Below are 23,253 nucleotides of genomic sequence, written 5' to 3'. Positions count from 1 at the left end.
GAGTCCGTCTTAACTAACGCGCTAAGAGATGATGGCCAGCAGGTGGCGCTCTGAGTCAGTTCATGGGGCCCTAAATAGGGTGGAAGGCGAAGGCACCAACCAAGATGGCCTGCTTTAAATCCTCAAAGTAAGGTCCTCTTAACCACTTGTCATAAAATACCCTGAGACACACGTCTTGGAAAATCGAAGTGTCAAGCTCAGCATCTTTGCCACATTTCAAGCTAGGTAATTACCTTCTCTCCCAAAGGGAATCTGTTTTATGTATTTGTGTCCTTTCTAGGTTACAGGTTTCCCAAAGGCAATGATCTTGCCTTCCATTCGTTCTATACAATGAAGTGAAATGCACATTTTACAATAACAATTTAATTATTCTACATCCCTCTGAGCTCCATGATGACCTGTTATATAATTGCTAGTAATACAGAAACGTGCCTGCCTTGTCTAAACCCTAGCAATAAATGGCAGTTTTTATTTGACCTAAAAGTGAATTGCTTATTTACTTCTCCTTTGTAGTATGAAAAGCTATTTTCCTGCCATCCCAAATTATGACTCATAATCAAGTAAATAGCACTTCATTTCAGTCTGTCATTTTTATTGTCCGCAGTTTTTTTTTTAACTACACACAACAAATACTTTGATATAATCTAAGATAATAAAATAGTTGAACAACTTTTGCTTTTAGATTTACATTTGTATAGAAACAATCTGTGGAACACCTCACCTCCAAACCAGAGTGTCTAAAAACAGTGATTCATTAGCATTGCTTTAAATAATTGTTTGGTTAAAAGTTGCCATTTCCATTCTCAACTGAAATGTGTCTCCATGCAGTTTCCCTGGGATCCAAAGCTGAAGGCCTTGGGGAGGTGGTCACTCTCTTCTCTGTCCTTGCCTTGTGTGGAGGACAGTGATTAGAGCAGGGTTGTCATAAAAGCCAGGAAGAAAAGAAATCAATTGCACATCTCTAGTTTTCAAGGGTCAAGGTCCTAACAGGTCTTTACACAAGTCCCTTTCTGTAGCTGTGAGGTTCTAGGATGATAGCATGTGCCTGCCTGTTCCCGGATGCTCCTTTCCTTCACTAATTGTGTCAGTTCCTATGGAGGGGCTGTGGCCATTGTCCATAAGTTCTCCCTAAAGGCTGCTCATTTTGTCAGATTTAAGCCTTGTCCCTTGTATTATGTTACTTGGATGTTGTGTCATGGTGCCCACAGAAGATCCACCAGCCCCTAAGAAATGCCTCATCCCACCCTCAAATCCCCAGAGTGCCCAAGAGTGAAGACCCCATGGAGACAGTGACTTCAGTGAAACACGCCACCCAGAGAGGCTGGGGGACTCTGGCCTAGATCATTCCATTGATCTTAGTCCACTCGTAGATGTCCTGCTCGCACACTATGTCGGAGTTGATGAGGAGGTATCTGTCGCCCACACAGAAGTGCTTCTGACAGGCGGCACATTTGAAACATTCCAGGTGATACACTTTGTCTTTCACCCGCATTGTCATCTCGTAGGCACGGATCCGCTTGTCACAGGATGCGCAGAGACCGTCTTGGCCAAAAAGCCTGGGGGTAAAACAGAAAGAAAAGCTAAGAAGACATTGGCAGACACAAAACTGGCAGAAAGGACTTGAGGATGGGTTCCATACGGGAGGCTCACGTCCAACCTGTCAGGAAACCAGGCAGAGGCGGGTCTGAGGAAGCTCGCGGGGTCTTTCCCAAAGGGAAGGGGGTTCTCCAGGAGGAGGCTGCAACCCGTGGGCATCTGTGTTTGGCATAACCTGCCCCTTTTCTTAGCTTTCCTTGCTCTAGGCTGCCCTGGGGCTCCTTGTCTGTGGGGAAGAGCCTTAGCTGAAGTGATTTGAATTAAGAGGTGAGGCATGTACTGTGTGTCCCCTCCCGGGGGAACTTCCATTTAGAAGGAGAGCTGGAGTACATCTCTGGGGGCCGTCTGAGGAGGAACCGAGCAGGAATGCAGTGAAATGGGCATCTTTCTGGGGTTCCCGGATTCTCTCATGGCAACAACTACTGATCCCACCCGTGGAGAGGGCTGGTCTGCGTCTCCTCCCGAAGCTAAGATGGCCGCCTCCGTATGACTGTTCTCTGGGGCCCCAGCTTCCAGGAGACAGAGGGAATTCAACAGGAGATACTCGGTGCAGATCTGAGAGACCAACGGCCTTTTTCCACACTGAACAGAAGAGCTTGCTGCAAGGTCCTTGGCTGCCCCAGTGGCATGAATCTCTGGAGAAACTTCTGTTCTGATACCAAAATCGAGACTCCCCTAAGTCATGGTCAGTCACTTATTTCAAGCAAATATTCACTGTCAAGGTAGGAGAGGCGACACGGTGGAACCCAGGGCAGTGGCTCGTTCTCAAGCTGCGCTCCCGGGACCAGCAGATTTGCCTCACCTGGGACTTGCTAGAAATGTACCTTCTCAGGCCTCCCGGTTGAGACACTCTGGGGGAGAGGCCAGTGTGGTCAGGAGCCCTTCCACGTGAGTTTTTTTTTTTTTTTTTTTAAACTTCAAGGTTCTTAAAGATTTTTTTAAATTTATTTGACAGACAGATCACAAGTAGGCAGAGAGGCAGGCAGAGACAGAGGGGGAAGCAGGCTCCCTGCTGAGCAGAGAGCCTGATGCAGGGCTCGATCCCTGGACCCTGGGATTATGACCTGAGCCAAAGGCAGAGGCTTTAACCACTGAGCCACTCAGGTGCCCCTCCACGTGAGTTTTGAATCGCACGTATCCAGGACCAGCCCTGAGGGCAGGGTGAGCGTAGTGGGACCTCGGGTCCCTCTGAGCTTCTAAAGTGGCAGTGATCCAGCATCTGCCTCACTGGGCTACGAGAAGGATCATGGGAGCACTGTCAAAGCATCGACCATCAAAGGCGAAGCCCGCAATGACTGTTTTAAGCCCAGGTCGGGGTACTCAAAAGGCGCCTTCCTGCTACAGGAAAGCATTTTCACACGTGCCTGATAACGCGCCTCTTCCACCTCCAACTTTTAGGACTGTCTTAGGTTAATGCTGCTTCTTATCAGACGTTCTTAGTCACCTCAGGATAGCAGAGAATGGATGGGAACATTCTGAGAGGCTGGAGGGAAGACAGGCAATTGACACATTTGGAAACATTTGGGCAGAATTAATGGAAGCAGGAAGATTCGGTCTGTGAGTAAAGGGCTGGTGGTGGGAGCCTGGGCCGGTTAATTTCCCTCCGAATTCCGCTTTGCATCTGAGGATCTCTGAGCATTTTTTTTGAGGCACCACCTGGGGGACAAACTCATTGGGGGGGGGAGGGGAGAACATTTTCTCCCAGCATAGCAGATGGTGGAGCTGTAGGAAGCTGCCACCTTGGAGGTCACAGAGTGGAAAGCCTGACTGTTCAGTAAGTTGAGTTTGGGACTGAGCAAGGATAAACGACCCAACAAAACAGTGTGCGTGGCTTGAAGCCAACACGTGGGGTGTGTGACCCTTAAGGAAGGAGAGCATTTATTAAAGGAAAGTTGGGGGTAAATTACAGTGCACATCAGGCAGTTAATGAGGGGAAGGACAAAGGACTCATATTTGGGAGGCTGGTTCAGGTCCCTCTAACGAGCCAGGTGCCCCGGAGCAAAGGACATCTTCTCTTCTGATGTCTGTGTCGTAAGCTGTAGAGCACAGAAACTGGAAGAAAAGGCCTCTGCAGCCCTTTCCAGCCTTCGTAGCCTAAGATTCTACTAATAGGAAAAATAAGCCAGACTGAAGATCTAATTTGAGCCTTCACCTCCGGCACCAAGAACTGGTGCCTTGGGCTGGGTATCCCGGAAGCAGACCCCGAAGAGAGGAATTATTAAGGAATCATTCTCAGGGGAAGCCGGTGAGAGGCAAGGGAGGTTGGATAGGAGGGAAGGAAGGCAAGCCAATTTGCAGTCTCCAGCAAAGGCCATCAGAGAGGAGCGCCCGGAGGATGGCACAGGGACTCCAGGGTCTAAGTTACGTCTCGGAGTCCGCCTGGCTCCAGGCAAGGTTGCAAGGTTCCTGCAATGCCAGTCATTGGTCAACGGCCAGTATTAAGATCCGCTGGCAGTGTGGGGGCAGTGGGTACCCTTTGGCTCTATCAGATGCAGATGTTGGGTGTTGCAAATAAAACCACTTGGGGGGGGGTGCACTGCACACAAAGGTGGGAAAGGGGTCTGACATAATCTGGGGACTCTGCATTGACATGAGCAGCTACCGCTAGGTTCCCAGCAGCACAACCGACCCGCAGCAAGCAGAAGCTGGGTTTAGATTCTGCACTGGGATCTCATGAATATTTGAGGCTAAATGTCTGAAAAGGACTGTAACAGGCGGGTCAGCCATGGGCAATCCTCAGAAGGGGGAGAAGTTCTCCCGGGAGGGAAGAAGGACTGAACCCCATCCCAGGACCTCCCCATTTATTCACTCTTGCCTTTTTAAAAGATGCTCCCAGATATATTAAGAATGCAGGTAAGCAAGTCCATGGCTAAAGGACCATCCCTGAAGCAAAAAAAAAAAAAAAAAAAAAAAAAGGTTTTTCTCCTCTGTCAAGAGGTGTCAATGTCTTAAGCTTTCTCCTGCCCATTTTAATAACAATAATATAAATATTAAAGGATGGCTGGAAATGCCGGCACTAACAGAGAGTTAATTAACATGTTGCCTAGGAATGTAGCAGGGAGAAGAATTATTTCATGTCACCAAGACACAAGTTAATTAACACTGGGTTCTCCCAGACATTTTTTTTCTCTTCTTTTTAAAAATGCAAAAGATGAACAAGCCCAGGCGGCACCGGGTTTATTCTCGAACGTTACAGAGAACCATAGAGATAGGGAGAAGCCGGGGCTCCTTTTGACCTGACTCTATCTGCACTTCATTTAATAAGATTCAAATGATTTGACAGGCATGTCGTCAGGCGGCCCAACGGGAATCATTGACTCGTCTGCTTTCTGCACTGACTTGGCAAACTGGTAGCCAGCAAAATCAGGTCTCTATTTATCCCAGTTCCATTTTCCTGTAACTTAATAAAAAAAATGGACCAAAATTCTAATCACAGTCATTGAAAACTCAACTTATTTTCTCCGAACCACCAAATGTGCAAGGGCTTTATCAGAGAATTTAGGGAGGGGGGAAGCGTATTCTATCCATCTCTGGGTAAACAGATAAGCTTCCTTCCCCATGGAATTGCCTGCATTTTTTTTTTTTTCATGTAAAAATGCTGTGAGGGCAGGTTTGGGAGGAAGAGGTAGCCTGGCGGGCTTCCGGGTTGGGTGGTCCTAATGCATTAGGGCTTCGTGCTCCACGGACCCTTTGCCACGGGAAGATGGCAAGAAACTGACAGCTACACAGTTGAGCAGATCTGACAGTAGAGGGCACAGAGTTACCTCCACAGCAGCTAATATGAAACTGGAAATGCTAGAACATTCCGGGCAAAGGCACTCACTGAGTGCCAGAAAATTCACTTGGCCAACAGTATGACCCAGAGCATCAGAAGATGTCCTCTGCTCCTATCTCACGGGGTGTTTGTTGTAGTGTTCCTATTTTTTCCTTCCACTCTTTTTTTTTTTTTTTAAGATTTTATTTATTTATTTGACAGAGAACACAAGTAGGCAGAGAGGCAGGCAGAGAGAGAGAGGGGGATGCAGGCTCCCCAGTGAGCAGAGAGCCTGATGCAGGGCTCGATCTCAGGACCCTGGGACCATGACCAGAGCAGAAGGCAGAGGCTGAACCCACTGAGCCACCCAGGCGCCCCTTTGCTTCCACTCTTCCATTTCTGTTCGTTAGGCAGGAAAGACTTAATGTCCTGAGGATTAGTTACAAGGGCAGCTAACATCTATCTGGTATTCACACACCAAGCCAAGCAGTTCACATGGATTACCCTACCGAATCCTCACCTCCTCCCTGGAGGAAGGGGCTGCTATTACCCCCATTTTTATAGGGGAAGAAATAAAGGCTGAGGAACGCTAAGGAATTTGGCCCAGGTCACAGTCAGAAAGCTGTGGTGCCAGGACTTCAACCAACAGCTGATCTCAGAGCCTTTGCCCTCCCTGTCACAGTCAAAAGCTCAGGGCTTTTAAATCACGTAAGATTAGAGACCTACAAAAGAATCTTTTATGACCTATATATGTATTGGGGAGCATTAAGTGCACCCCTAAGAACCCACCATCCAGCTGTTCGACCCCAAGCCTCCTGGTTCCTGCGGAGAGCTCTGTGATTCCCTCCCGGGCCCCTCCCCTGGTGTGCTCCTCAAAGGAACTACTGTAGGGAATTTTATGTTCATCATTGTCTCACTTCTAAAAAATTAGTATTTGACATAGGAATGTGTCCCTGCGACTATGCCTCTCCAACAGGAAGAGATGCCAAAGACTTCTCTGCATAGGCCAGCTGAGACCCAACCTCTGGCCCGGACATCTGGGCAGGTGGCTGGAGCGTGGGAGCTAGACGGAGACTCAGCTGTCCATGGCCTCTTGCCCTCCCAGCTCAGGGCCCCTGGGGGTGTGGAGGGAGGGTACCTGAGATAGTCCCTCCGGCAGAGCTTCCGGCCCAGCTTGTAGTAGAGGCGCCGCCCCACCTCGCCCAGCCGGCACCCGCAGAGGTCACAGCTGAGGCAGTCCTCGTGCCAGTACTGGTCGATGGCCTTCAGGAAGTAGCGGTCCCCGATGTTCTGCTGGCACCCGCCACATGTCAGCAGGGACGGGGGGATCTGCAGGACCTCATCCACTGGCTCCCTGGAAAGAACACCTGCGTTAGGGATAACCTTGGGATGGGCACCAGGGGTGAGCCATCGCTCTGGGCCGAACAGGACAGTTTCAGTTTGGAGACAGGAGAAAGGACGGGGCTACATATCCAGAGGCCAGATAGATGGCAGAGGGGCCCAGCTAGCTTGGGTCAGGACAGGAGAGAGCGAGGCCTTCCACCCTCGATGCTATGGAAAAAAATGCCAGTGGCTCTGCACCCCGGTCCCCGAGCCCTGCACCGTTCCGGGGCCCTCTGCCCTCTGCCCTCTCTTGTTTTTATTTCTTTTTTCCACCCTCCCTTTCTTCAGTCTCTTGCCATTTCTCCTTCCTTTTCCTCCTTCCAGGCCTAGACTCAAGGGCCCTGCTGAGCCCTACAGGAGGCACTCCAGGCTAGAAGAATTGCCAGCTTCAGAGCCCACTACCCGGAGGGCTCAAACTCTGCAAGTTCCCTGTTGAATCTCCGTGCCATCCTACCCCGAGCCCTTCCCAACTGCACGAAAAGCAGAAGTGAGGAAGAAAGAAGAAACTAATCAAAGATTATCTTAGGTTGTTTTCTTGGTTCCAAATAAAAATTCCATCAGGATATATTAGGAATTCTCATTATTATTATTTTAAAATCATATATATATATATATATATATATATATATATATATATTTTAAATTTTTTAAACAGAAATTCCACATCCCATCCTTATTACTGAGTGAATCCTTGAAGAAAAAGCCCAGGTAGTAAGGCCATTGTTAGACTTACAAGGGACACTAAGCAGACCATTCTGCATGTGAAAATATTTACAACAGCAAAACCGATTTGGACAAAGCTGATTTAGGAAAGAAAATGAGGAAGGGGTAATGATTATTTTCAAGAAAGTGGAAGGCAATTAAACAGACTGAAATCTCCATGCAGGCAATTGCTAATAGCGAGCCTGGGAGATGTGTTTCTTCGTTTAAAAAGTCAGATAGGATCTGCAGTCCTCTTGGCTTCACTGGGATCTGGATACTACTGTTTTACATTTTAAAATAAATATTTTTATTTGCCGGAAGAAAATAAAAGGGAGTGGAAAGAAACTATTCCCGCACCAAATGGAACATGGGAAAAATCTAATACCTGTTGCTTTGTAACAATGAACAAATAAGTGCTCTTTTGAATCTTACTCAAACACAATTTTTTTTTTTTTAAATCCATTATGTTTTTTAAAATGGAGCACTTCCAACCATGGGATTTCCCAAGGGACTTTGCTTCTCTGTATCTTGAGAGTATAAATCTATCTCCTATTTCTAGCTGAAACTGACTTGCCAGGTGACCTTGTGTCCTGACTGGCCTGGGCCCCACAGAGCTCAGCACCCATTATACTGAGGGAAGATGAGACACAGGTAATCCGTGTTGATCACATACATTGACAATTTCAGGTGCCTCTTTCTAGAAAGTGCACACTTCCCTGAGTACTTAGGAATACTGAAGCCAAGTCCACGCTTTGTAGACCAAGGGTCAGTGTCCTTCATAAGATGATCCCTTCTTAGAATTAGAAAATGTGAAACCCAAGTCAGTTTTCTTTTAAACACTCTAGACTTTAAATAGTTTTAAAAATTCACTGAAGCCTCACTCGCTTTTCTTTGTTTCCACAGGTTACATCTAAGTACTTCCATTCTCCCTTCTGAAAAATAATATCCCCAGCATTTTCACATGCGTCAACTAAGAAACGCATGTCTTCTCTTTCCACGGCCCACGGTCTGACTTCGGGCTTCCAGAAATACTCATGCAACCTTGACCACACTCGATGGCCTGATGGCGATGCTGCCAACCATCTGTGAAAAAGGAGAATCTGCACTTTGCTGGTGCAAAATTGCCTGGAATTAAAATGAACCGCTCTTGTTACTCATAGGTAGGTGGTAGAGGAAATCTCTATCTCGAGAATTCTGGCTGGCTTTCTGTCTAAAGGTTTCATTTGCAGATAAGTAAGTAAGTAAGTAAGTAAAATGTTTCATTTGCAAATGCCTATAGGCAAACTTGTATCCCTACCTAGGAGATGCCAGTAGTCATGACCCAAGTGGGCTTTAAGTAAATACACAATGAGGCATCGGGGAGGACAGTGTTCCACTACGGTAGAAATGTTAAGCAAAGAGCCATTGTGATGGTCCAAGATGAGATAGGAAAGGACAGGATAAGATATTGGCTCTATCTAGCTTTCTGTAATTAATGATAATATCACATTATGTTTCATGGATATTCCAACGTAATGAGTGAGTGAGATTCACCCTCAAATATTTTATATTCTCCTGGAGCCTACCCTGAATCTTATACCTGAATATTACTTTGGCCTGGATTTCTGGGATCCTTGCTCAACAATTTCCAATAAAAGGAGGGAGTGGGAGGTGCTACAGTAATTTCCCAACTAGCTTGTCCATCTCCAGGTAGACCCCGTCTTTATGGGGCACACGATGAAATGAAGGATGAGCATTCTTCAGCAAATGCCTGCTGTACTCTGAGGCTAGGATGTTCCCATTTTCTAACCTCAGTGAAAAAGCACAAACTTTGAAAAGAGCAAACCTCCTTCAGGGAACTGAAACCTCCAGATTTATCTCCTAATAAAAGGATTAGTGACTAAGTTCTGCTGATCAAAAAGGCATTAGGCACCAATACATCCTGTTCACTCTTCTTGCATTACTAGGGTCTTGCCCAAGCTCTAAAAACTGAGGGCGAAGTTGTAATTCTAGGTTTATAAAAAAAGTGTGCAAACCACCCTTTAAACCCTGTGTCTGAGGAGATACATTATTTTAAAAATGAATGTTCTTTTTCTCCCAAGCATTTGTTGAAGGAAGCTGTGTTTTTCCTTAGAACAGACCTGGCCCCTTATAGAACAGGGGTCTGAGCCTTCAAGATTGAAGAGTGATGTTTATGTTCTCACCGGATCATGGTACTTCCTGTATTTTATAAGAGCATGCTGAGTGTTTATGCTGGTAACTGAGGGTAAAGCCCAGGTATATAAACACCATAGATGGCTGGAACTGGGGGAGGGAGAGACTTCAATCAGGAAAGCACAATTCCTTTAAAGCAGGAAAAGAAAAGAAGAGAAAACAAATGCCTCTTAAAAGCACAAATGGACAAGTCATTAACCAGCTCCTTTGGTCTGTGTAACAAATCCCTTCAAAGGATTAGATGGGGACTTCAAAGGAATAAAAATTCTCAATACCAGACAGCTAATGAATCTTAAAAGGGCATTTGCGCTGACGGGAAAATGATATCTTAAACAACCCTTTCTCCCCTTGTTAAAGCTAAAGAATGGATTGGAGGTATAGGTTGGGAACAGGGGAACATTCCAAACCAACAAAGCTCAGAAGAGACATGCGGCAAATGTTCATTAGAGCTCTCGTTCCCTGACCCCAAACCCCTTTGAGACTGTGATAAATGCTATGGGCCACTGCTCCCCCAGAATTCACCTATACACAAAATGATGCACTAACTTTTGAGGTTCACAGGCCCCCATCAGTGGACCCCAAATTAACTCCGGATTTAGGAGCTCGAAAGTCTCTGGAGGCCAGGGAGAGCTCCTAGGTGGACGCTCGGACCCCCTCACCCGCCCATCCCAGGCGCTGCTGGCTGCCGCTCCACCTGCGCACCGCTAAGGGGGCCGTAGGGGACTCGGGAGGCCTCCACTTGGAATGTCCCCCCTTCCAGGATCAAGTGGACAAAGAGAATGGGGACCGAGGAAGCGAGAGGTGAGAAGGGAGCAGAACCAAGCCCAGAACGCTCTCGGGACTGCACCTGCGCGCCTCCGAGCTCCCCCCTGTGCCTGTTCCCGTGTAAACTTTCTGGCCCGCGGTGGCTTTGAGGTACGTCCCAGGTAGCCGGTAGGGGCCCGCAGAGGTGCCAGGCCGAACCCCTCTCCCTGCCGCGGGGTGCCTACCCCTCTCCCACAGTCCCCAGAGCCACCCGCGAGTAAGGGGGGAGCCCCGCGCAAGGCAGAGGGAGCCAAGGGCACGCTGCGGGCGTGCACCTGGAGCCTTGTCGCCCGCCGCCGGCGCTACCCTGCAGCCCCAGGGCGGGAGGCCGTGGTCTCCGTGGGTGGCAGGGGCAGGGGAGCCACACTTACTCAGACGGGTCCAGGCTCTTCCTCTCGATGGCTGAGGACATTGGGGAGGGAGGTGGCGTGCCAGGAGGCGGGGGCGCTCCCTTTGTGGCGCGGGGCTGGCCGGCTGCCGGGGCTCGGACCCCCTCGGATGCTCGGGCGCCGCCGCCACCGCCGCTCCTGCGCCTCCTCTTGCTCCGGCGCTCCGGCGGCGAGCTCGCCCCTCCGCGCTCAAGGACAGTCACCGCGCTCCCTTCAAACGCCAAAGAGAGAGAGCGAATCACCGGGCTGCCGGCGCGCCGCGGCCGAGGCGGGGACCGGGGCGCGCAGCCTGGCCCCGGCGGCTGCAGCTGCTGCTGCTGCTCAGGACTTAACCTTCCATCCCGGTCCCGCCGCCGCCGCCGCCGCCGCCACCGCCGCCGCCGCCAGGTCCGGCTCGGCTCGCGCGCTGTCACCGGCTCCGCGCCGCCCGCGGGGATCGTGCGCGCCCGCCCGGCCGCCCCGAGTCCCTCGCACCTTCGACCCGGGTCGCGGCGCGCAGCTCGCCGCCGAGGGCAGGGAGGGGGCGGCGGCCTGGGGGCGGGGAGGGGACCGTGCCTCTGTCCCCGGGCTCCCTCCTCTCTCGGGAAGGTCTATTTTCGCTCAGCTTCCCTCTGTCTCTGGTTTCATTTCCTTTTTCCTGATCACGATTCAAATACAATAGAAGGAAATCACATTTAAAGAGACAGCTGCCCGGTCGCCCCCCCCCCTTTTTTAAACGGGGCTCCTGGGGATTAGCAATACAAACAGCAGCATCAGGACCGACTTGGCTTCTTAAAGGGGCCAGCGTCGGGGGCGGGGGGAGTCGCTCAGTGAACACGGCTCCTTCGGGGGGGCGGCTGGGTTGCGTCTAAATCATTTTTTAGGGCTTCCCCTCTTCGGCGTTTCCCTTTTGGTTAACTAAGCCTGAAAGTAACCAGCAGGCCGCTCACGGAAGAAAGACAAGACAAGAACGTGGAATAAGCACATACAGAAATGCACGCGTTCCGGGTGGCTTTCGCGGCCGTCCGGGGTTCGAGGTCCCAGGTCCGCGGATACAGCACGCGGGGGTGCCCGGGACAGCGCGGCTCTGCTGGCGGCCGGCTTGTGACTGCGTCCGCGCTCGAGAGAGGCGGCTGGTGCTGTGCGAGCGGGGACCGCACGGGCTGGGTACGCCTGAGCAGAGCCGGGGGCAGCTAATCCCGGGGGGTGGGGAAGTGGGGGGGGGGTTGGGAGGGACCACGCGGCCCTGAGTCTCCTCTCCATCTGCTGGCGGCAGAATTCCATCCCTCAGCATCTTTCACAAATCGGACTCCTGCGGTGGAAGTGCCCCCATGGAAAGTGCCAGTAATACTCCGCGCAGAGAAAGCGCCTTTCCAACGGTCAACAGCAATACTTGGGAGGCTATTTTGCCCTGGGTCTGGGAAAGAAAGAAGCCAGACTTGATTTTGGTGTTCAGGCTTCCTCTCCAGCCACAACGGCAAAGTCTAGGAGGCTAATAGCCTGTACAGAAAAACTTTGGGTGTCATCAGAGTTCCTTGAAAATTACTGTGTTCAGAAATTATTGTCTTCAGAAATTATCACTAAAGGTCTATTTGGGCAGGATGCCAGTTACAAGTTTGCAAGCAAAGAGGAAATTACCAAGGGCTTTCAGAATCCATAGTTGCACGTAAATAGTCTGGATCATGGTCATAGACATTTTATTCCCATTTTATTTATTTATTTATTTATAAAATTTATTTATTTGTTTGTTTGTTTGTTTAATTTGACAGAGAGAGAGAGAGATCACAAGTAGGCAGAAAGGCAGGCAGAGAGAGGGGGGGAAGCAGGCTCCCTGCTGAACAGAGAGCCTGATGCAGGGCGGGATCCCAGGACCCTGAGATCATGACAGGAGCTGAAGGCAGAGGCTTAACCCACTGAGCCACTCAGGCGCCCCTTTATTCCCATTTTAAAGAGGACATTGAAGGACTTGGAGTTTACCGCGAAGTGCTGGTGGCTGATCACTTCATTTTCTCTGTTCAGAGCCAATCCTCCCTGACTCTTTACAAATGAAAACCAGAATTTACTATTGCCTGCATGCTTTTGTCATTTTCTTGTCTTCCTGTGTCCAAGGTCGGATCCCTAATGGGTATAATTAAAATTATAAAAGAGAGAGTGCGTGTGTACACACATGTGTGACCAAGGAAGTTCAAGGCCTTCAGTATGTAAAAAGATATCCAGATCAGACCTTTGTTTTTAACCAAAACAAACAAACAAGAAACAAAACAAAACAAAACAAAACCCTAGACATTTTAGGCAATCCTAAATTATGTGATAGATATGTAACTTACCCCTCTATAAACAGAAATGAAAATTAACCAAAAGGTCCTGATTAGCAGTTTGCCTATGTCGAGCCAGTCAGTGTCGTAGTTAAATGCCAAGGACTAACTGGCTTTCACTTGGGTCCTTATCAGCTCGCACAGCCTAGGAGAGTTACTTAATATGAGGAGACAGTACTGGGTAATTGGTGTGGAGTCAGTCTAACCCACCATTTCCCATCTGTGTGAACCTGGGCTCACAGCAAGGATTTAAACTCCCTGAATCCTCATCTATAAAGTAGGGTACCAGAACCTAGCGCATCAGTTGTTGTGAGAATTAAATGAGTAAAAGCATGCAAAGCATGGCACATAAACTTAAAAGGCAGTGGGAGTGATAACAGGAGATTAAATGCATGGAAAACACTCAACATACATTAAGTGCACATAAAAGGGAGCTGCTATGTTATAGCCAAAGACGTCACTGGGAGAGTTTAAAAAGTCCTTGAATTCAGCAATTCCTCTGGGTATTTATCCAAAGAAAATGAAAACACTAACTCGAAAAGATTATATGCACCCCTGTGTTCATTGCTGTCTTCTTTACAATCGCCGGATACGGAAGCAAACTAAACGCCTATCAGCGGATGAATGGATAAAGAGGATGAGTGCGCGCGCGCGCGCGCACACACACACACACACACATGCACGCGCACATGCAATGGAATATTATTCAGCTATATAAAAAAAATCTTGCCATCTTCGATAACATGGGTGAAGCTTGAGGGCATTATGCTAAGTAAATGTCAGAGAGGGACAACTTCCATAGGATCTCACTTAGATGTGTAATCTAAAAAATGAAAAACAAGCTCTTAGATACAGAACGGATTGGTGGTTGCCTAAGAGGAGGGAAAAGGGTAGGCGAAATTGGTAAAGGTAGTCCAAAGGTACAAACTTCCCGTTATAAAATAAACAAGTCCTGGGGTTGTGATGTACAGCGTGGAGACTGTAATTAATCATACTGTATTGCATATTTGAAAATTGGTAAGAGAGCAAATCTTAAAAGTTCTCATTATAAGAAAAAAAAAGTACAACCGTGGTGATGGATATTAACTAGACGTATTATAGTGATCTTTTGCAATATGTCCAAATATTGAATCATCTTCTGCACCTGAAACTAATATATTGGTGTATGTCAATTATACTTCAATAAAAGATAAGTTAAAAACTTAAAAAATAAATACAGAGCTTGAAATTCAATTTGGATGTGAAATGGGGGTTTAAAATAAGAACTTCCCACCCATATTTAAAAACAGTTCTTTATTTTGTTTTGTTTGTTTTGTTTTGTTTTAAAGAAAACAGAGATGGGGCACCTGGGTGGCACAGTGGGTTAAAACTTCTGCCTTTGGCTCAGGTCATGATCTCAGGGTCCTGGGATCGAGCCCCGCATTGGGCTCTCTGCTCAGCAAGGAGCCTGCTTCCTCCTCTCTCTCTCTCTCTGCCTGCCTGTCTGCCTACTTGTGATCTGAGACCTCTGTCAAATAAATAAATAAATAAATAAACCTTTAAAAAAGAAAAAAAGCAAACGGAGCAGGGTCCCCTCATCTCACTTCTTATTGTTCTTAAACATACAAGCATTTTCCATTTCCGTGTCCGCTACCTTGGTGAGTAGATGATATGTTTGCACGTGTTTACTTCTATTAAATCTGACAAGTTGCCACCTTCCTTGTTACAGTTTTGTACAGGACTCAAGTTAGCTGTTAAATAAATATATCCTTGAAGTGACCTCTGAACCACGAAGTTTGGAGCATAAAGTTTTCCTTTTAATAATATGCTTCTGTTTGACCCCAGTATGTAAAGAAAGAGAGATTACTGCCTATGACTTTGGGTCAGTTTCTTATCTTTCACAGCTCTTTGGGGAGGACTTCCTTAGAGAAAGTGAATATTTGAAATGGTATCTTAAGATTTCAATTTCACACATAGTGGTTGTAAGAAATAACTGCTTACCGGTGGGATTTCATTTCTATTCAACGGGCAATTAAATTGCTCAAATTTAAGCTTAACATTTAGAATCAAATCTCAAAACGTGTTTTTATTATGAACAATTTTAAAGCAATCATGACCTCATTGTATCTTTCCATAGCAAACCTCATGCCTTCTGCAGAAGAGGCAATTCGATAGTTCTTGAGAGTTGGGAAAATCTGCACTTGAACCCTAGCCGGCGGGATTGCAATTTAATTCCATCTCTGCATCCCCACCCCGACTCCTTGCAAATCTTGAATACCTTAAAATTTAGAAATTTTAATTTCTAAATTAAAATTGAACATGAATGTCGGAGGAAGGCCGAAGCAGTCTACATGATGAATCTGACCTCGGGTAGATGACTTTTTTCCTGTTGGCATTTTCTATTCTTTTTGCTTACTACATGTACAATTGTTTTCTAGGGAAGAGCAGTTTCCAGTGACTAAGGCTTCATTTCTTTGCTCAAATGGACTTCTAATAGAAATGAAAATGCAAATGTCATTGGAAAAATGCCAAGAATGACAATTTACTTCTTTTATTTCTTTTCCCCAATCGTCAGAAGCTAACTTGTATCCCATGCCTGTTAGCAATGACATTCACATATAGCAACCGAAATAAAGATTTGTCTTAACATGGCTTCAGTCCCCATGCAAAAGTCTTTAAACTATTCCTTTGTCACAGACATCTGGCTCCCAAACTCATTTCAGGACATTTCAGCTGGTGGATATGTTTTCACAGAATGTTAGACCAATCAGTAATCTTAGTGATAAATAAATCAGGTTTCTTACCTAGTAGAAAACAACCCCAGAAAGTCTAAAAAAAAAAAAAAAATCCATTTCAACTGAGGTTCAGGAGAGGGAATGTAGGTGTTTGACACAGCTCTGCTGTTTGTTCGCTGTGTGATTTGAAGGAAGTTACTTCACCTCTCTGAGCCTCAGTTTCTATATCTGTTGAATGTCAAAAATCTGCCTGTTGTAATGCTCAGCGGGGCCAGCGCTAGGGTGAGGTGGCTGCCATGCCTGTTCACCTCACGAGAGTTTCGAGAGGATTCAACAGCGTCATGTGTGGGAAAATGCTTTGCACAATGATGTTGCACAGTAAATACCCAGAAATGGCGGCTATTGTCTTCACCCCCATCTTTCAGACATTACAGGCACTGTATCAGGAAACAACTAGCTGGTCTCCCAGCTCATCAAGACAGCCACTGAAGAATGCTGAGACCAGAAGCTGCGGGAAAAGCTCAAGTGTGTGTAAGACATCAACCCGCCCCAGGCTTGGGGGACCCCCATCCTTCAGCCAGCAATGCGGGACTGTGCCCATTTAGGTTCTGGACAAGCTGCTGACAGCTTCATTGCTTCTCTACTACATTGCCTACCTCAGCTGCATCCCTGATTGTATCTAGCCGATTTCCCCCTTTCCAACAACTTCTAGACTGGCTTTTATAGCTAAGACGAGAGGCACAATCCAGTGCTGAATCATTGCCCTCCCATGTCACAATTCCACAGCAAAGTCTTGGCAGACGTAAGCTCCTAGCATGTTCTAGAGGAAGGGACCTCAACAATGTGATTCCTTGGCTTGCTCTGGGGAGCGGCAGGGGTTCAAAGGAGCCTCCCTAGAGGGCTCCGCCTGTCCCTGCGCCAACCTCAGCAGCACCATTTTTGTGAACCTTTGACGTGCTGCCCCACCTCTCTGGACCTTGGTTGCTACATCTGTGGGCAATTCAGAGTCCCCATCCCATGGCGCCCTTATGATGATCCTGAGGAATGAAACACATAAAGTGCTTGGAAAGGAGACTGGCACATAGTAAGCTTCCAAGGAAGATTTTCCTCATACAGACAGATGCCAGCTATATAATATTTGAACACCCATTGATAATTCAGGACCTTTGAGGGGCAAGGCAAATGAGACCTAGAGTCAACGGCTCTTTCTTTCACCTCTGCCACCAACAAACCCTCCCCCACCTTGGGTACTGGACCTTGACCTTAATTGCTGCTCCAAGTGAAAGCAGGGAGTCAGAGCTGGGTGAGCGGACTTTCTGAGCCGTCCTTGTGCTCTTGGGTTGTACAAGCTGTCTCCTCTCTGTAGCTGGGGGGGGGGCACCTGAGTGACACAGGGCAGGGCCTAGCACGTGGCACGTTTGAAATCCAAACTCGTTCCTGGGGTCTAGAAAGCCTTATACAGTCTGGTCCCCACTTCTCCTGTGACCGCACATCTCCCTCCCACTCTGGGCTCGAGCCACACTAACTTTTTTTTTTTTCTATTCCTTAAAACTAACCAAGACAATTCCTTTTGGAGGGCTTTTGTACTTGCTTTTTTCCTCTGCCTGTGATGTTCTTCCTCTGGATTATCCCATGGCTCCCATGTACTTCATTCAGGTCTCCGTTCAAATGTTTTATCCTCTTAAGAGCCTTTAAAAATTCCACTTCTCATCATTCTTCATCCTCTGAGCTGCTTTATTTTTCTTCCTGGAATCATCATTACCTCCACTTCACTACATATACATTTGTAGATTCTTATGTGTTTTGTTTTGGCCTTTCTTCCCAGCTAGGATGTAAACTCTGCGAAGATAGAAATTCTTTACGACTTGTTCCCGGTTGTGTCTTCAGCACCTAGAATGGGCCCAGCACATGGGAGGCCCTTGATAAATATTCACTGAGTGAATGAATGTACAAATGGTCACCCCGCTTCCCTTCCGGCCAAAGCACGCTTGCACCATGCTCTCTGGGGAAATGTTGAAAATTTTGTCTTCCTTGAGCATCACTTTTAGGAGAAGATAAGGTCTCGGATACCATTCAGATTTGCGCCCCAAAGTTGGTTTGGGAAAGAGGTCAGGCTCCTGGCTTCTAGGGACCCTCAGATGGGAGTAGTCAGGAAGCAAGGACACTCTTTGAAGCTGGCTTCTCTACTGCGGGGCCCCTGCCCACGAGGAGACGTGGCCACAGTGAACCAAAGTGTAGGAAGCAGATAATTACAGGAGAAAAGACACAGACTTTGGAGATGGACAGACTTAGGTTTTAGTCCTGGCTTTTTTAGCTATGTGGTTTTAGGCAAATTACTTGACAGCTCTGAGCCTCGGTTCCATCACGTATAAAATGGGGCTAATTATATCTTCATCATGGGGTTGTAGGGATAAAATGAGATCTTGTACGTCAAATGCTTAGCATAGTGCTCAATGGATGGTAGCTATTATTAGAATTAATTAAGCAAAGAGAACCTCAGAGGAGGATAGTCAAGCGGGGCAGGGCTTTCTTGGCTGAACATAGGTAGATGACATTAGGTAGAATATGGGCTCAGCTCAAGCAGGGTGGGGTCAGCCTCTGTGCCCCGGGATCCCTTGCCTTATCTTACCTGCTCTGGTGACCCTGCCATGGAACAGGTGGGTGAAGCTTACAGAGACCTGGCTCAGCTGCAGGCACAGGAAAACAGCGTGAAGAGACGGCATCAGGAGCCTGCATTGGCCACTAGCTCTTCAGAGCTGGGGGTCTCTGGTCTGAGGCCTTTCATCTAGACAGGCTTTCCACCAGAAGGAGAGCTGAGGCTGCTTCTGGGGAAGCTGTGTTTTCTGGAACTAAGTTTAGCTGAAAGCACTAAGCCTGGCTGGGGAAGGCAATTCTGACTTTCCATCAGACTGCCAAATTAACCCATCTGGAAATCCCGTTTTTTTCATTGCCATCACCCTGCTCAAGAATTTGCAATGGCTCCCAATTGCCTTTGACTGTGGAAAGGGGCCTAAACTTTTGGGACCCCAATGTTCTCGTTGTTATAGAGGGAGGAGGTGGACTAGAAGGTTAAGCTGCAGTTCTGTCCCTCTCGCAGGTCAAGACCAAGCTCTCCATGCTTCCATTGAGGTGTGTGGTCCTATGATCCTGCCTACTCCATCAGTTCAACTTTCTATCCCACAGCTGTAGCACCTGAACTTTCCTACCCAGCCAGGCTGTTCCTCCTTGATCTCAAACACCCTGCCTGTACCCATTTTTATGTCCCATCTTATCCTGTTCTCTCTCTCTGTGATGTCTGCTTGGTCTGTGATTCCAAACTTTGGTACTTGAATAGTAGAGTGGTAAAGAATAAAGGCTTTGGAGAGAAATAAACTTCGTTTCCAGCCTCTGCTTCCCAACTTACTACCTGGGTAATTAATCTGAGGCAAATCTCTAAGCTTCAGCACTTGCAACAATAAAATAGAGATGATGATAAATCTAGGGTTCGAAGGAGTAATGGAGATGATGTGTCCAGCAGGCCTGTGCCTGGCACACGGTCAGTGTTCAGTCAATGGCAGTCATTACCACATCCCTAGTCTTCTCTGGCTCTTCCTGTTGGGTCCATCACTCTGGACCCAGCTCAAGCTACATCTTTACCCTGGAGTTCTCTCTGTTGCCTGAAACTCATGGTGGCCCCTCCCATCTCGAGTTCTCATGGCTCTTGGCTCTGGGGCCGGATCAAGGCGCTGTCAGACTCGACCTTGCAGAGCAGTGACTTCATGTGTGTCCAGTGTCTGGCCACCTCAAGAGTAGAGATGCCATGATTTTCATTTTCATCAGCTTCTAGGGTACTGATAGAAATTTGGAGATACTCAATAATTCCTTTTGAATTAAAGCCTTCCAATATCACATCCATGTTAATCAATTTCCCAATTCCTAGATTCAGGTGGACATTGAGGAAGGTGTGAGGGTGTTTACATTGGAAACAGAAGTCTCCCCAGAATCAATACTGAGGATGGCCCATGCTTTGTCAGTCACAGACCTCTTAAAAACTAGGTAACTAAAGCTATAAAACTCTTAGAAGAAAACCTAGGGGAGAATCTACATGACATTGGATTTGGCAATGAGTTTTTAAACATGACACCAAAAGCACAGGTGTCATATTTGATTTCCAACTAATTTAATTGTTAAATTAGAAATAGGTTGGGCCAGGTCAAAGCTAAAAACCTATGTACCGCAAAGGACATTACCAAGAGAGTGAAAAGGCAACCTGTGGAATGGAAGAAAATATTTGCAAACCTTATAGCTGATAAGAGGTTAATATTCAGAATATAGAAAGATGTTCTATAATTCAACAACAAAAAAACCAAATAACCCAGTAACAGGCCAAAGGCTTGAAGAGTCATTTCCCCAAAGAAGACAGACGAATGGCCAATCAGCACATGCAAAGATGTGCAACCTCACTAACCATTAGAGAAATACAGATCAAAACCACAATGAGATACCACCTCACACCTCACATCCTTTGGGATAAGAGGACGACTCTTATCCCAAACCAGAAAAGACCAAGTGTCTGGAAAGATGTGGAGAAATTGGAACCCGTGTGCACTGTTGGTGGGAAAGGAAAATGGCCATTGCAGGTCCTGTGGGACACAATACGTAGGCTCCTCAAAAATTAAAAACAGAATTGCCAAATGACTCAGCAATTCCACTTTTGGGTATATACTCCCCCCGAAATTGAAATGAGGAAGTCACACAGATATTTGTATGTCTGCATTCATAGTGGCGTTATTCCCAAGAGCCAAAGGATGGAAGCAACCCAAGTGTCCATCCACAGATGAGTGGATTTTAAATAAAGGGCATGGGTGCCCAAGGAAATATTAGTCCACCTCAAAAGAGAAAAAATCCGGACACAGACTACAACCTCCATGAGCCTTGAAGACGTTCTGCTAAGTACAAGAAACCAGTCACAAAAGGACAAAGACCGTAGGATCCCACTCACATGTGGCATCTAGAGTCATCGGATTCATAGAGACGGAAGGTAGAAGGGTGGTTGCCAGGGGCTGGGGGGAGGAAGAAAGATTTTCAATAGGTACAGTGCTTTGGTTTGGGAAGATTTTAAAAAAGCCCCAGAGATGACTGCTGGAGTTGGTTGCACAATAGGAACGTGCTTCCGGCCACCGAACTATGCCCTTGAGAATGATTAAAATGCTAAATTTTATGGTATGTCGATTTTACCACCAAAAACACTGGTCAGAGTTCAAGGCCATTTTGGGCGCCCATCTGGGCTAACATGCGGGATTTTACCTATTGTTTCCTGAAGCTCACAACCTTCTTGGCCTTATCTGTGGGTCCATTTAACCCCAATGTTATGGTGAAGCCAGTCTCGTGTATCCTAAGACAGACTTCAGGTGCCCCGGTGGCCCTCCCTGCCCACTTAGGTCTCTGTCAGTGGTGCTGGTCCCTGCCTTCCCAGTGACTTTCTTTGCAGGAGCCCACTTGGCTCCAAGGAAACGGGGAAAAGGATGCAGTTTGTTGTTTTGGTAAAACCACATCTTTAAAGGAACTCAATGCTCGTATAGATATCTATCTGCCCTCTCCTCTGAGAATCCATCAGTTAGAATACAACAGGCATGGGCTCCACTTTGGTGGGGGGCGTTGGCAGGAGAGCGGGGTGGTGTCTTGTGTAAGCAAAGCATCTTTAAAGTTCCTTCAGACCCTTTCCAAAGGCCCCGGGGGCTGCTTGGAGGCCAACTCAGCTCGTCTCAAGCTTTCGGGCTACAATACTTCCCATCATGCTGCAGAAGGCCGCCTTGGGTCATATCTTGCAAAGGAAGAGCTATTAAAAAATATTCCATCTGTATTTCCTACGTGGCCCTCCATCTGGAAATATCTTTTATCTGGCAACTTTTGCAAAGGGAACTGAATCTTGAAGTAGGTCCTGGTTCTCTATTCTTCCAAAAAGTCATTTCCATTCTAACCTTCACAAGGGCCAAGCCATCGTGACTTGGTTTTGGAAACAGGAATGGCATGGGACAGCAGCAAGTTTTTCAGGCCTGGAGGCTTCTTTTTAACCCTGAAAACACCCACGCGGAGGGCAATAGCAAAATCTAGAGAATTATTATACACACTCTCAGCTCAAACATTACTTCTTCCAGGAACCCCCTGCCCCCACCCGCCATGACTAGATGAGGACCCCTCCCATCCCCTGTCTGATTTCACTCGCAGTCTGGATTGCAACTTGTAATTCCACATTTGGGGATTGATCGTTAAGGTACAGTCCGGCTCCCCACAAAGACACCAAGCACCTTCTGCTCAGAATTGAATCCAAGAGCCTCACTTAGTATCCCGCACGTAGTAAGCACCCAGTAAACATGTACTCTAAGAAGGGTCAGTGTCCTTCACAAGGTGGTCCCTCCTTAGAATCAGAAAATGTGAAAACCAAGTCAGTTTTCTTTGAAACACTCAAGACCTTAAATAGTTTTAAGAATTCACTTAAGAATGAACGCATGAACAAGTGAATGAATGAAACTCACCTTGCCTGCCTCTCCGCCAGTTACATCAATCCTGGTTGAAATATATCTCCTTCTCAGAACTGTTGTTCCTGAAAGAAAATGACAGGAACCCTCTGGAAGGGAGCTAGAAGCAGAATGGAGGGAGGCAGGGTGGGGAGGAGAAGTCTTTATCGTCCGTTAGAGAAAGGTTTGCACGGGTCCTTGATAAAGTAGGGACAAATGTCCCCAGGGCCCTCTGATAGCTGTGTGTCCTTGATAGTGTGACTGGGTGGGCATAAGGACAAAGGGATGGATTCTAACGGTTTCTTCACTGCTTGAAAAGGCTGCTTCCTGCCGAACTTGTTTTTCTCCGTTATAAACCAGCTCAGCCTGTAAGTGGGAAGGAGTGGCCAGCTTCTCCCAACGTGCGGGGTGGGGGGTGGGGCGGCTTGTGTCTCAGGAACTGTGCGGCTTTTCAAGTTGGGTGCTCCCGCCAGTGGGACATGACGCGGGTTCTGCCTGGGTCTCATACTTTGCAAACCTCACATCACTTTGGGTCACAGAAATCCTCCCCCCATGTCTAAATTAGAAAGGGCAAGTAGCCAGGCTCCCAGCTGATAGGGGAGGAAAAGAGGCCAAAGCCCTTCCAAGCCTTAATCCTGCTGAAACGAGAGGGCCCTAGGACACTTAGTCATTGGACCCTGGCATTCTTGCTCAGAAGAAGGTCTTTAGAGAATTCATTTTTCAAGAGGAAGTGTTTCATTAGGTGGAAATCTACTCAGAGGCTGTATTAATTACATAGTAAGTAGCTTTTGTGGGATTTGTCTTTTGAGTAATTCAGACAGAAGATTACAGTTATGGATAGATGGGCCTGCTGCTGCCAATGATAACTACCTCTTATTGAGCATGTATTATGTGCCAGGCATTTGATATGTTTTATCTTATTTAAAC

At 47.2% G+C, this 23,253-nt stretch overlaps 1 protein-coding gene and 1 long non-coding RNA gene across 5 annotated transcripts in view; one reads left to right on the top strand and one right to left on the bottom strand.

The window, feature by feature from the left end:
- Positions 1 to 571: 571 nt before the first annotated feature.
- Positions 572 to 22,593, bottom strand: LMO2 (LIM domain only 2). Of its 4 annotated transcripts, none has more exons than XM_045066048.1 (4): positions 22,345 to 22,593; positions 10,804 to 11,032; positions 6,489 to 6,704; positions 572 to 1,556 (listed from the first exon to the last, which is right to left on the bottom strand). In XM_045066048.1, exons 2-4 carry the CDS (start codon positions 10,842 to 10,844, stop codon positions 1,337 to 1,339), a joined length of 477 nt encoding a protein of 158 aa, XP_044921983.1. In that variant the 5' UTR covers positions 10,845 to 11,032; positions 22,345 to 22,593; the 3' UTR covers positions 572 to 1,336. The 4 variants fall into 4 exon arrangements, with proteins under 4 accessions (XP_044921983.1, XP_004756016.2, XP_044921984.1 ...); XM_004755959.3 differs by lacking the exon at positions 22,345 to 22,593 and adding an exon at positions 11,790 to 11,947; XM_045066049.1 differs by lacking the exon at positions 22,345 to 22,593 and adding an exon at positions 11,296 to 11,439.
- The window catches only part of LOC101680967, a 31,593-nt gene continuing 28,850 nt past the window's right edge, over positions 20,511 to 23,253 (top strand). Inside the window, exon 1 of the long non-coding RNA XR_199696.3 lies at positions 20,511 to 20,849. This is a non-coding gene — a long non-coding RNA (uncharacterized LOC101680967). The remainder of the gene's footprint in view (positions 20,850 to 23,253) is intronic.

The sequence above is a fragment of the Mustela putorius genome, unplaced genomic scaffold (assembly GCF_011764305.1).
Source record: "Mustela putorius furo isolate JIRA1106 unplaced genomic scaffold, ASM1176430v1.1 tig00003859_pilon_pilon_pilon, whole genome shotgun sequence".
Classification (NCBI taxonomy): Eukaryota; Metazoa; Chordata; class Mammalia; order Carnivora; family Mustelidae; genus Mustela; species Mustela putorius.
This window is presented reverse-complemented; position numbering and strand designations above follow the sequence as displayed.

Coding starts and splice junctions, on each gene's coding strand:
- LMO2 (XM_045066047.1), bottom strand. Junction 6,705..10,803: donor AAGAGCCTGGACCCGTCTGA/GTAAGTGTGGCT, acceptor TGTTCTTTCCAG/GGAGCCAGTGGATGAGGTCC. Junction 1,557..6,488: donor TGCCGGAGGGACTATCTCAG/GTACCCTCCCTC, acceptor TTTTACCCCCAG/GCTTTTTGGCCAAGACGGTC.